Raw genomic sequence first — 13,389 nt, forward strand, 5'->3', positions numbered from 1 at the left:
TGTTACATTAAATAAACTAAATAAGAAATCTCATAAAAAGTATGAAAATTATTTAATTAACAAATTTTAATACTCAGTATACACTCGTGTATGCTTGATATACCATCGTGTAATAATTGTCTATGACAATTATTAAATATTTATTCTCAAATATAAATGAAAATGTGCTTATTATATTACATGCAAATAGAACACTGACGTATTTATATATATATATATATTGCATAATTTTATTACATAAATTATCATGTTTAAAGTTTAAAACAATAGAAGTAAATATGATTTATAAAACTTTACATATGAGCAAAAACATTGCTTTGATTTTTTTCTTCACAATGACACATTTCCAATAACCTTGATAATAGATATAAATAGGGAATCAAATGTTACTGTAAAGAGTCAATTCCTATTTCTAAATTCAAGTTGAAGTGTTAGCAATGCCTTCAACTTTTTTCTAAGTAACTTCAATTGAGTCTTAAGTAACTCCAGTTTGATGCAGTGTGTAGTATAAAATGATGTTAATGATTTGAGCCCCTTTTGAGAAAGCATCATTATGATATTATTTCTTTTTTGCATCTCTTCCTTAATTTACAAATGTTACTTTTTCTATGCTCATAAAATACTAGGATATTTTAATTGTATAGTCAACAGCACTAATTAGTGCATTTACATAGCCCTGGAACCATTGCTACCATCTATCCCGAGAAGATTGTCCTCAATATCTCTTCACTTATGTGTATTTTCAAATATGTAACCTTTACAAATCTTTATTTATTTCTACCATATTTATAGAATTTGAATAAAAGGATTTGAGGCAGGAGATGGTTATTTCTCCTCATCATTTCACTGTTCTAATATTTCATGTTGGTTGATTTGGCTGGGCTCAAGTTTGCAGCACATATTATTGAATGTTTCCAAGATCTGTGTTCTTGAGTCTGTCATGCTTCATTCAGAGTTGTTTATCAGGCCACATTCTAAATGAAACTTCTAATGAACTGATATTATTTGAGTTAAAAAATTGTGTTCGTGCTTTAAAGCTCTATTTTTAAATTGTAGCATGGACTATATCATGTATTGTACTTTGGAAAATAATACAATTCTTAAGATATTTTAGTGTTTGGGCAGTTGTTTATTCGAAGATTTGTTGTTGGGGGATTTAATTTTTGAGCTCCAAGTATATTTTAGATATGAGACCCTTGTCCATTGTATGGCTAGTGAAGATCTTCTCCCGTTCCGTGGGCTTTCTATTGATCTTGCTAGCTATATCCTTTGCCATGCAGAAGCTCTGCAACTTCATGCAGTCCCATTTGTCCAACCTTTCTTTGATTTGTTGTGTTTCTGGGTTTCTATTAAGAAAATTTCGGCCTGAGCCAAGGAGACCGAGGGTTTCTCCTATTCCATCCTGTAATGTTTTCAGAGTGTCTGCTTTGACTCCGAGGTCTTTGCTCCATTTGGAGTTGATTCTGGTGCAGGGTAATATATAAGGATCTAGTTTGAAGTTCGTTTGATTTTAATTCAAAATAAAAATGATTTAAATTCAGAATGAAAATAATTTAAGAACACAGATAATTTAGGTTATGCTGGTAAGAGAATGACAATTTTATTCCTTCAAAGAAAAATAAGAGTATTTGCCTACACAAAGTGATCCTTGCTTTAATGTGTTTTAATAAAAGTAATGAATTACTAGGAAGCATGAAGACAGGATTGATTATGGACATAGCAAGGACAAGAAAATCAATAGATGCAAATAAATATAAGAAGCAAAAATGTGTCAAGGAAACATACAATTAATAAGATTAAACTGCACATTTTAACCTATTTGTAGTGTTTTACAAATGTGTTGTGATATCAGATGATCAGGAATGCAATATTGATACGTGTTTCTTGGACCTTACATTGACACAATTGAGGATAAATCAGAGAATTTTCCACTATCTGTGCTTTACAAATTACAAGATGGAAACATTGGCAGAATGTCTATGAAGGTTTCACCTTGAAAGGACAAAACTTCTTGTTTTGATTCCTGAGATGTTTTAGAGCTATTCTTTAGAAGAAGAATTAGAGATATTCTCTGATTCTCTAGAAGGAACACCTACCTATTGATGGCTAAAAGGAGCTGCAGGAAAAAAAAATAATTTTGGCTATGTAAGTATGTGTATGCATACACAGAAAAAAGCTGATGACAGCCAGACAATGGTGGCTCCTGCCTGTAATCCTAAGTACTCAGGAGGCAAGATCTCAGGGTCCAGGTTCAAAGCCAGCCAGAGCAGGAAAGTCCATGATACTCATTTTTTTTTTTTGGTCCGGTCGTGGGCCTGAATTCTGGGCCTGGGCACTGTCCCTCAGCTCTTCAGCTCAAGGCTAGAGCTCTACCACTTGAGCCACAGCGCCACTTCCGGCTTTTTTCTTTTTGTTTATGTGGTGCTGAGGAATCCAACCCAGGGCCTCAGGCATGCAAGGCAAGTGCTCTACCACTGAGCCACCTTCCCAGCCCCCCATGATACTCTTATCTCCAATTAAGAACCAGCAAACCAGAAGTGGCACTGTGGCTCAAGTGGTAGAGTGCTCACCTTGAGCTGAAGAGCTCAGATAAAGGGCCTAGGCCCAGAGTTCAAGCCCCATGACTGACAACAAATAAAATAAAATAAAACAAGGTGATGAAATCTATCCATACATAAGAATGGTGCCTCGTGAATATCTTAGGAGAGAAAATAGTAAACAAATGCTTTATTTCTGAGACTCTGATAAGAATGAAGTGCTTTGTATCTATTTAGGGACATCCAGCAAGCCCTCAGAAGAATACATTGGCGTTTCCTAATATATAACTCTATTATATCTAGGGCTACTATTTTGAACCATCTGCTATTGATTGATTAGGGGGATGGAAACTTTAATAAGTCCTAAAGAACAGATAAGGCATGTTGTAATCAAGATCTTGACACACAGTGTGTTATTTCTCTATTGAGCACACACCTTTTTCCCTAATAGAGATAAATGTCCAGGTTTGTCGCTATCATTTTTTCTCCTACTTGTCATTGATTTGTTGAATGACAGCACTCTATCCAAATACTTAATGATAAAAAATACAATTAACAACAACAAAAAAATCAGTAACTTCAAGAGACTTAAAAATAAAGCATCAGGAGCCTGAGCTAAAGAGAGAACAAACTGAATCAAAATGGTGTCTGGATCAATGTATGGATAAAATGTCAGCAACAGAAAAGAAAAAATGTCATTCTCTAGCTATGTGACTCTTCCTGACATTTTTTTTTTTGGGGGGGGGGGGGTTTAGATAGAAACTTAAGTCTAATTAGCAACAAAATAGCAGTTGTTATATAGAGAGTAAAAAGTACACATAAATAGGTATATAAGATTTGAATACTATGTGCTTGTAGAGGTGGCTGATATTATCTTTATTATTCATGGATGTTTCTTTATTTAAGATACAAATTACCACAGCCTTGTGCTTTAAAGTCAAGACTCTTGAGTTTCCTCACTAAGCCTATTTACATACTGGATAATTCAGTGGATTAAACATTAATTATTCAGTTTTTGGTGAAAATATTAATTTTACTTGCAAACAGTAGTGATGCTTCTTCTTCTATGAATAAGTATATATATATATATATATATATATATATATATATATATATAGTTCTACACTTAGACACAAAACTTTGTATAGCTCATTCCACTCACGCTGGAAGTCACTCCCTTTGCCAGTGACCTCCTGAGTTCCTTCAAACTGTTAGAAACCACTTCTCAGTGTTCAAGGGACTCTGTGTCTTTCACCAAAAACAAAATGTTAAATAAGTGGTAGATAAAAAACCTGTTGTTAAACAATTAAGGAACTTTCTAAATGACAAAATGGAATGTGTACATGACACATGTGATGTGTTTTAAAATTCTTAGAATAATTACTCTTGAAATAATAAAAAATGGCCATCATTATGATCACATTCCCACCATCTAATTATATATATATATATATATATATGACTTATTATTTTCTGTGCATTTAAGTATAGTCTAACAGGCAATTTAAAGTATTTTAGAATGAATGCATTGTTTTCTAAATTTGCCTCAATAAAAATTTACTGCATTTCATTATATTACATTACTTTGCCTCTAATTCTTAGTTACTTGCACTGTGTTGCTCACTAAAGACCATTATTTTAGCTGCCTGCCTTTATTTCTGATTTTGGAATCATTTTTTTCTTGTTTGACTGTGCTTTAGTTTAATAAATACGGATCTGTAGACCTGATCTCGAGTTATCGCTTTCCTCCTAAGGGGTCATTCGGACAGCTTTGCCGAACATGGACAGAGAAGTGAAGGAGCAATACCAGGTCCTCATTCAGGCCAAGGACATGGGCGGCCAGCTGGGAGGACTGGCAGGAACTACCCTCGTCAACATCACCCTCACCGACGTCAACGACAACCCGCCCCGCTTCCCCAAAAGTACGTCAGCTATCTTCTTAAGTTTAAATTAGCAGGCTTTGTGATCGAAAATTCTCCCACAGAGATCATCGGTCTTTAGGAAAGAGAACAGAGGAATTATGTGACTCAGAATTTAAATTTTTCATGAAAATCATGACTTATTAGAAAGGCACAAAGGGTCAAAAGTTGAATGGTTGCTTTCATGCTAATTGATTCCTGTTGAAATACAATATTCATAATAGGTTGGTGCTTTGCTCTCAAATCTTACTAAGTAAAAGAGTAATATAAACTTACACAATCTAAGGTAAGATATCATCACATTCATAACAGATATTTTTCCACAGTATTCTTTTATCATGTAAGGATTATGAATATTGCATGCCTTATTTTGTCAATTATGTTCATAGAAATAGTTTAATACATTTTTGTGTGCTCCTTAATATATTTTCTGTAATATTGATGTTGTTTCTTTTACTTTTGTTCTGACTAGTTACTGTACCCCAGACTTGCAATATGTGACAATTGCTATACTTTTTATGATAATAGAAAGAGTCACACCTATCCCTTCTCCATAGCTCTGTGTTTCCTTGAAAATGAGCACTTCTCACCTAGGTTTCGACTAGGTTCCTCCTGGGCATTTCATTTAACACCAGTCAGTAACTATTTGCTTTCTGGTGTATTTTTAAGAATTGTTTCCTTCTTCCAGAGAAGACTCTTGAAGCTGAGAGGTTTTATTCTGATTTATTAAGGGAAAAATGATTTTCCTCTTTCCCTTTGCAGAAGGGTTTATAAGCTCATTTATATATAAATATATATGTATACATTATAATATATACATATTATATATAGCATATAGTATATGTATTGCTAGATAGTTAGATAGACATGTGTATAAATCTGTCTATATATGAGATTATTTCAATAAAATAGATATCTTATTTTTGAGCCATATGTTTTGTTTCATATTTTAATTTATTCTCATATTTTCTTATATCAGTAACATATTTTCTTTATGACAAGAGCTTTACTCCATGAAAAGAAAATACAATGGATAAATGTTGCAAAATTGGCGATTAGAAACTATGGTACTTTAATTAATGTGTTAATTTGTTCAATTAATCCCTTCCACTAAGCATACATGCTTCAAAATGCCATGTTGTTTGTGCACCAGAAAGGCAGACGATTCTGTGAAACAATACAGTTGAATTAATTTATTAAAGAAAAATAAGTGTCCCCACTTTAGCCAATGATATGGCAAGTGATTAGGAAACCATATATAGTCATTAAATGTACAGAATGTTTAAAAATTATACTCAACTTTCTGTTAAAGGAAACAAAAACTAAAAACAAATAATGCAGTTGGTTCTCTAGCATACAACATTATTATGAAATGTGATTCCAACAGTAAAAACATTCCATTTCCTCCTTGTTTTTTTTTAAATTTTGTTTTACTCTCAAGCTGAGGAACACAGGGGTTACAGTTACATAACATTTGTGGTTAAACTTGTTTTGTTTTTTTGTTTTGTTTTATCTTTTCATTCTCTTGTCTTCTGTGAAGCAAGGTCTAATAGCTACTTGAGAAGGATAGATGGAGACATTATATTGTGTATATGTAAAAGTGGTATTATAAACTCGAGTCATGCTTTGGATTTAGTATATGTAAAATGTGGTGGAAAGTAGTTTATGTGATAGCATTCCTTTGCTCTCATTTCTGTGCTTGTGAGTGGTGGCAAGTCAACTTGAATTTGATTACTTGCAGAGGTATTCACAGATATTGTTTGAGTGTGGCAGGTAAAAAAACAACTATTTTGATATTATTTTAAAGTGTAAGCGATTTGAAGGTAGGAAATAGCAAATATAATTTTAGGGAGCATAACTCAACTTATTCACATGATTGATAGCAGGTACTTTCCATTCAGAGATGCAAAGTCCTTATAACCTATAAGATGAAAACCTAGTATGAGAAAGTATGATTGATAAAAGAGACCCAGACGAATAGACTAGGGCATAGTAACATGGCAATCCCTTAATGAAACCTTGAACATCTTAATTTTTTTTTTATTTTTATTGTGAACATACTGTACAAAGGAGTTACAATTACATGGGCAAGATAATGAGTACATTTCTTATCAAGCATTGCAGCCTCCTCCTTTCTTTACCCTTCACATCCTTTCCCAGCCTCCCACCCCTCCCTCCCCCCAACACCCCACCTAATCCTCCCCCCATTACCCCCCCACCAAAGTTGTAAAGTTCATTTTCGACATGACAACTTGTACTTCTCATTGTTGCAGCGGGTCCACCTGTATCCTTAAACGACTTGTTTTCCCCTTCTCCTCCACAAATTATACCGACATAAAATATAGTGAAAGCAGGGGTTATACTGTGGGGGATCGGACATACTAACAACAAAGAAATAATCTTATAAATGTGTTAGAAACAAATGCATGAAAGAAAAAAAAACATTTAAATACAAACTAAGGTTTCATTTTCCTAACATCACATTATCTGTCCTTTTCTGCTTGACTCATACATATACTAGATATTGCAAATAAGGGAAACCATGGGACCTACGTTTCTTTGGGCTTGGCTTACTTCACTCAATATGATTTTTTCCAAGCCTTTCCATTTCCTAACAAATAGGGCAATGTCATTCTTTCTGATGGAGGCATAGAATTCCATTGTGTATATATACCATATTTTCTTGATCCATTCATCTACTGAGGGGCATCTGGGTTGGTTCCATATCTTAGCTATGGTAAATAATGCTGCAATAAACATAGTTGTGCTGGTAGCTTTACTGTGGTCTTGTTTGTAAACATTTGGGTAAATGCCCAAAAGTGGGATTGCTGGGTTATAGGGGAGCTCTATGTGGAGTCTTTTGAGGAACCTCCATACTGCTTTCTTGATTGGTTGAACAAGTTTACACTCCTACCAACAATGAAGTAAGGTTCCTTTCTGTCCACATCCCCTCCAGCATCTGTTGTTGTTAGTTCTTGATTATAGCTATTCTAACTGGAGTGAGATGGTTTCTCAATGCTGTTTTGATTTGCATTTCTTTTATGGCTAGGGAGGTTGAGCATTTCTTCATGTGTATATTGGCCATCCTTCTTTCCTCTTCAGAGAAGTTTCTCTTTAAGTCTTTAGCCCACTTATTTATTGGGCAGTTGTTTCTTTGAGGATTTGTTGTTGGGGGATTTGATTTTTTGAGTTCCAAGTATATTTTAGATATGAGACCCTTGTCCATTGTATGGCTAGTGAAGATCTTCACCCAATCTGTGGGCTTTCTGTTGATCTTGCTAGCTATGTCCTTTGCCATGCAGAAGCTCTGCAACTTCATGAAATCCCATTTGTTCAACCTTTCTTTGATTTGTTGTGTTTCTGGGTCTCTATTAAGAAAATTTTGGCCTGCTCCAAGGAGACCTAGCATTTCTCCTATTCCATCCTGTAATGTTTTCAGAGTGTCTGCTTTGACTACGAGGTCTATGATACATTTGGAGTTGATTTTGTTGCAGGGTGATATATAAGAATGTAGCATTAGTTTTCTACACGTAGTTAACCAATTTTGCCAGCACCATTTACTGAAGAGGCTGTCTTTCTTCCATTCTATTGTTTTAGCTCCCTTATCGAAGATTAGATGGCTATAGGTCTGTAGGTTCATTTCTGGGTTTCAATTCTATTCCATTGGTCCTGATGTCTGTTCTTGTGCCAGTACCAAGCTGTTTTGATTACTATGGCTTTATAGTAGAGTTTGAAATTTAGTATTGATATTCCTCCAGCAGTGTTCTTTCAGTTGAGGAGGGTTTTTGGTATTCGGGGTCTTTTATTGTCCCATATGAATTTTTGGATTGCCTCTTCTATTTCCTTGAAGAATGAGGTTGGAATTTTGATAGGTATCACATTGAATTTGTAGATAGCCTTGGGAAGTATTGCCATTTTCATGATGATAATCTTTCCAATCCAGGAGCATGGGAGGTTTTGCCATTTTCTAAGTTCTGTTTTGATTTCCTTTTTCAAGATTTTAAAGTTTTCATCATAGAGGTCCTTCACTTCTTTGGTTAAGTTAATTCCTAGGTATTTTATTTTTTGAGGGGCTATTACAAATGGAGTTACTTTCCTAATTTCAGCCCCACTTTTCTCATTGTTGGCATACAGAAAAGCCATTGATTTTGGGGGGTTAATTTTATAACCTGCTACTTTGCCAAAGTTTTGAATCAGCTTGCGTAATTTGAGAGTGGAGTCCATGGGATTCTTTAAATACAAGATCATGTCTGCAAAGAGGGAGAGTTTTATTTCTTCTTTCCCTATTTGGATCCCCTTTATGTCTGCATCTTGTCTTATTGCTGTAGCTAGGCATTCTAATACTAGATTGAAGAGAAGTGGAGAGAGTGGACATCCTTATCTTGTTCCTGAGTTAAGAGGAAATGGCTTTAGTTTTTCACCATTAAGTATAATGCTGGCTGTAGGTTTGTCATATATAGCTTTTATTGTATTGAGGAATGGTCCATGGATTCTTAATTTTTCCAAAACGTTCATCATAAAGGGGTGTTGGATCTTGTCGAATGCTTTTTCTGCATCTATTGAGATAACCATGTGGTTCTTATCCTTGCTCCTGTTGATGTGATGAATAATATTAATTGATTTGCGTATATTGAACCAGATTTGCATCCCTGAAATGAATTCTGTTTGATCATGGTGTATGATTTTTTGGATGAATTGTTGAAGTTGATTGGCCAAAATTTTGTTGAGAAGTTTTGCATCAATGTTCATCAAAGAAATGAGTCTATAGTTCTCTTTCTTTGATGAATCCCTGCCTGGTTTTGGGATGAGGGTTATGATGGCTTCATAGAATGTGTTCAGTAGTGAACTTTCTCTTTCAATTTCATTGAAGAGTTGGAGGAGTATTGGTATGAGCTCTGCTTTGAAGGCCTTGTAAAATTCCACTGTAAATCCGTCTGGTCCTGGACTTTTCTTAGCTAGGAGGTCTCTTATTGCTGTTTCTATTTCAATGCTTGATATGGGCCTGTTAAGATGGTTTAACTCATCTTGGTTTAGTTTTGGCATGTCAATATTTGCTAGGACAAGGTCCATTTCTGCCAAATTTGCAAACTTACTAGCATAAAGTTTTGAGAAGTATTCCCTTATAATGTTCTGAATCTTGGTTGTTTCCTTGGTGATGTTTCCATTCTCATCTCTGAGCTTATTTATTTGGGTGTGTTCTCTTCTTTTTCTGATAAGATTTGCTAAGGGTCTGTTAATTTTGTTAATTTTTTCGAAGAACCAACTCTTTCTTTTGTTGATTTTTTCTATAGTTTTTTTGGATTCTAATTCATTTAATTTTAATTATTTCTTTCCATTTACTGGATTGGGGTTTATCTGCTGCTCTTTTTCAAGGTGGTTTAGATGTGTCATTAAATTGTTGGTTTCAGATCTCTCCAATTTGTTGATGTAGGAACTCAGAGCTATAAACTTGCCTCTGAGTACTGCCTTTGCTGGATCCCAGAGGAGCTGGTAATTTGTGTGCTCATTTTTGTTGAATAGCATGAACATTTGAATTTCCTTTCTAATCTCTTCCATGATCCACTCGTGATTCAGCAGTGTGTTGTTCAGCCTCCATGTGTTACCGGACTTTCTTTGGTGGCTTTTGGTGTTGAGTTCTAATTTTATTCCCTTGTGGTCAGAGAGAATGCAAGGTATAACTTCAATATTTCTGAATTTGGACAAGTTAGCTTTGTGGCCTAAAATGTGGTCTATTTTAGAAAATGTTCCATGTGCTGCTGAGAAAAACGTGTATTCTGATGCTGCTGGGTGAAATATTCGGTAAATGTCTGTTAAATCTAGTTAATCTATGCAGCTGTTTAGATCTGCGGTTTCTCTGTTGAGTTTTTGCCGAGTTGATCTATCTAGTGGGGAGAGTGGTGTGTTAAAATCCCCAACAATTAATGTCTTTGGATCTATGTGGGATTTGAGGGAAAGTAGTGTTTGTTGGATAAATTCGGGTGCTCCATTGTATGGCGAATAGATATTTAGAATTGTAATATCCTCCTGAAGGAGAGATCCCTTAATTAATATGTAGCTACCTTCTTTATCTCTTCTCACAAATTTTAATTTGAAGTCTATTTTATCTGATATTAGGATTGCAACTCCCCCCTGTTCATGGGTGCCGTTTGCTTGGTAGATTTTGTTCCAGCCTTTACCATTGAAAATGTGTTTGTTTTCACATGTAAGATGTGACTCTTGAATGCAGCAGATAGAAGGATCTTGTTTTATAATCCAACTAGACAGTCTATGTCACTTAATTGGAGAGTTAAATCCATTAATGTTGAGAGATAGGACTGATAGGTTTTTGGTAGTTCCTGCCATGTTATCCACCTTCTTGGTGGCTGCGAAAACTGGGTTCCTCCTATGGTTCTTGGATTCTCAGTTTGGGTGCAGTTTCTTGGCCTTTATTGTGGTCTTGTTGGGTTTCTATGTGTAGGACACCTTTAAGAATCTTTTGTAGGGCTGGTTTGGTGGAGATGAATTGTTTCAATTTTTCTTTGCTATGGAAGGTTTTTATTTGGCCTTCAGTTATGAAGGAGAGTTTAGCTGTGTACAGTATTCTTGGTTGATAGTTGTTTGTTTTTAGGGCATGGCATACATCATTCCAGGCTCTTCTTGCTTTGATTGTCTCTGCTGAGAAATCTGATGTGATTCTAATTGGTTTCCCTTTATACGTGATTAATCTTTTCTCCTTGACAGCTTTAAGGATCTTTTCCTGGGTCTGAGTTGATCCTGTGTGGATTATAATGTGATGGTGGAATGTCCTATTCTGGTCTGGTCTATTTGGAGTTCTAAAAGCTTCTTGTATCTGAATAGGCCTATCTTTTTGCATGTTTGGGAAGTTCTCTGTTAAGATCCCGTTAAACAAATTTCCTAGACCATTAACTTCTGTTTCTAAGTGCTCCTCTACAACCATTATCTTTAGATTAGGCCTTCTGATGGTGTCTTCCAAGTGTTGGATAGATCTATCATATTTCTTGGACTTCTCTTGGATGGTTAACGTTGAACATCTTAACGAACAAAAATTGCAAATGACATGGTTACGTGAACTAATATGTGAGGCTCATTTTCCGATCTGACTTTAAAGAATAGAAAGTAAAGTTGTAGGCATGGCTATTATGTATTCAAGTTTGAATTTGTTAAGTAAAATTTACTAGAATTAATCTACTGAGAATGCATTGCAGGATAAGAGTATTAGAACCTTTAAAACATTTCAGAGAATTTTAGAAATTATGTCATAATTTCTGACCACAGAAATACTTAGTGTTAAGAAGAGTATTCTCTCTTCAAGGGAATATATGATTTGCCCAAACTATTAAAGTTGCAACATCTGAAACATGCAAGTTTATTTTTCATTTAGTTTAGTATATTATTGAAAGAAAAAGTTGACTTCTATCTATCACTGTATATTATATCTTTGAACACCTGTGCAAAACATGTTGAGTTTTTAGAATTCAAGCAGAAGAATGCAGAGCAGAATAAAGTTATTATGTACAGCATAGTGAGAGAATTAGTGACTGCTTGTATTATATACACAGTTGAAAGCTGAAGAAAAAGACATGAGATATTTTTGGATCATGTAAAGTTTTGCATTTTATATGATTAAAATTAGCAGACTCCCTAAATTCTAAATTCCTTCTTGTCAGTCCATTTTCTTTTTAGTATCATTTTTGAAATTCATCCTTCAGAATAAATGGCGGGATCTAGTTATAAATAGAAAATTCATTTCTTGAGGAGCCTTGCTACTACAATAAGAATATGTCTTCTATGGAACAATTAAATAGAAAATGTGACATAAAATTACAAAATGTAATACCATATATTCAAATGCTACTGTCAAAAAGCATGTGTTTCTCCAGACATAGTTAAGTCACATTTTCTAGACTAGGCTACCCTGGAGGCAGAGATGAGAAAGATCTTGGTTCAAAACTACCCTGGAAGTAGTAACATTAGAAAGAACTCCTCTCAGTCATGACAGCACAAACTTGTAATCCCACATAAACCAGGGGTTTAAGTACAAGGACTTGCTGTTCAAACCAATGTGAGCAAAATTTTGACACTCTGTCTAAAAAATAACTGAAGAAAAAGGGCTGGGGACCTGTGTAACTGGTAAAAGGTTTACAGGTGCAAATTCAAACCCCATTATATCACAAAAATGGAAGATGTAGTTCATACATAAACAATGTACCAGATAATTCCTGCAGCTAATTGTGTTTGCTAGTGACTATTACACAACTGTACTTCAAAACAAAACGTTATCTTATTGGCTTTAAAGATATACATTCTTATTTGCTTCAACATGCAAAAAGGTTTGCTTAAATCTTATGGAGCATGATGGAGTTTGGCATAGTTAAATATGAAATTTCTTTATAAATGTGAGATCGAGAAAATAAAAATGAAAGAAAGACCTCTGAATTCAGAGTATGAATGTACTATTTTCAGAGTATGAAAGTATTATTTTCTTGTGAGTTTAGAATAGATTATCCCTGAGGTACTAATATGATAGAATGAAGATAATCATAATATCGATTAATAAGTTACTGTATGTTACAGGTATATTTTGAAAAGTGATTTGCATGTATATTTTCATTAATCCTATAATGATTTCATAGTGTTTTCTAAAATTTAGAAAGTAAACCCTGTTTTTATCAAAATATGTTCCAGATAATGTGGAGAATTATCCACAAACAAAATTATTTTTATGGGTTCAGAAATTCATATCATATCGGTTCAACTTAAAAAGCCCTACCTGGAGTTATATTAAACAGCATTTTCTTTTCAAAATGTTGCTATAAGATTTAACTGCCTTGTTCATCACCATTACAATAAAAATTAATTAATTAAATACATTAAAAATAAAAGTTAAATGGCTTCTATCTATCATATCCAACCATTTCTCTTATGGGTCTCCA

At 34.4% G+C, this 13,389-nt stretch overlaps 1 protein-coding gene across 1 annotated transcript in view; it reads left to right on the forward strand.

The window, feature by feature from the left end:
• The window catches only part of LOC122097927 (cadherin-12-like), a gene marked incomplete at its 3' end in the record, with an annotated part of 204,401 nt that overhangs the window by 164,669 nt on the left and 26,343 nt on the right, over nt 1-13,389 (forward strand). Inside the window, exon 4 of the mRNA XM_042668503.1 lies at nt 4,292-4,459. Within this exon, the coding sequence (XP_042524437.1) occupies nt 4,292-4,459 (168 nt within the window). The remainder of the gene's footprint in view (nt 1-4,291; nt 4,460-13,389) is intronic.

The sequence above is a fragment of the Dipodomys spectabilis genome, unplaced genomic scaffold, assembly GCF_019054845.1.
Source record: "Dipodomys spectabilis isolate Male_0828 unplaced genomic scaffold, ASM1905484v1 ptg000440l, whole genome shotgun sequence".
In the NCBI taxonomy this organism is placed as follows: domain Eukaryota; kingdom Metazoa; phylum Chordata; class Mammalia; order Rodentia; family Heteromyidae; genus Dipodomys; species Dipodomys spectabilis.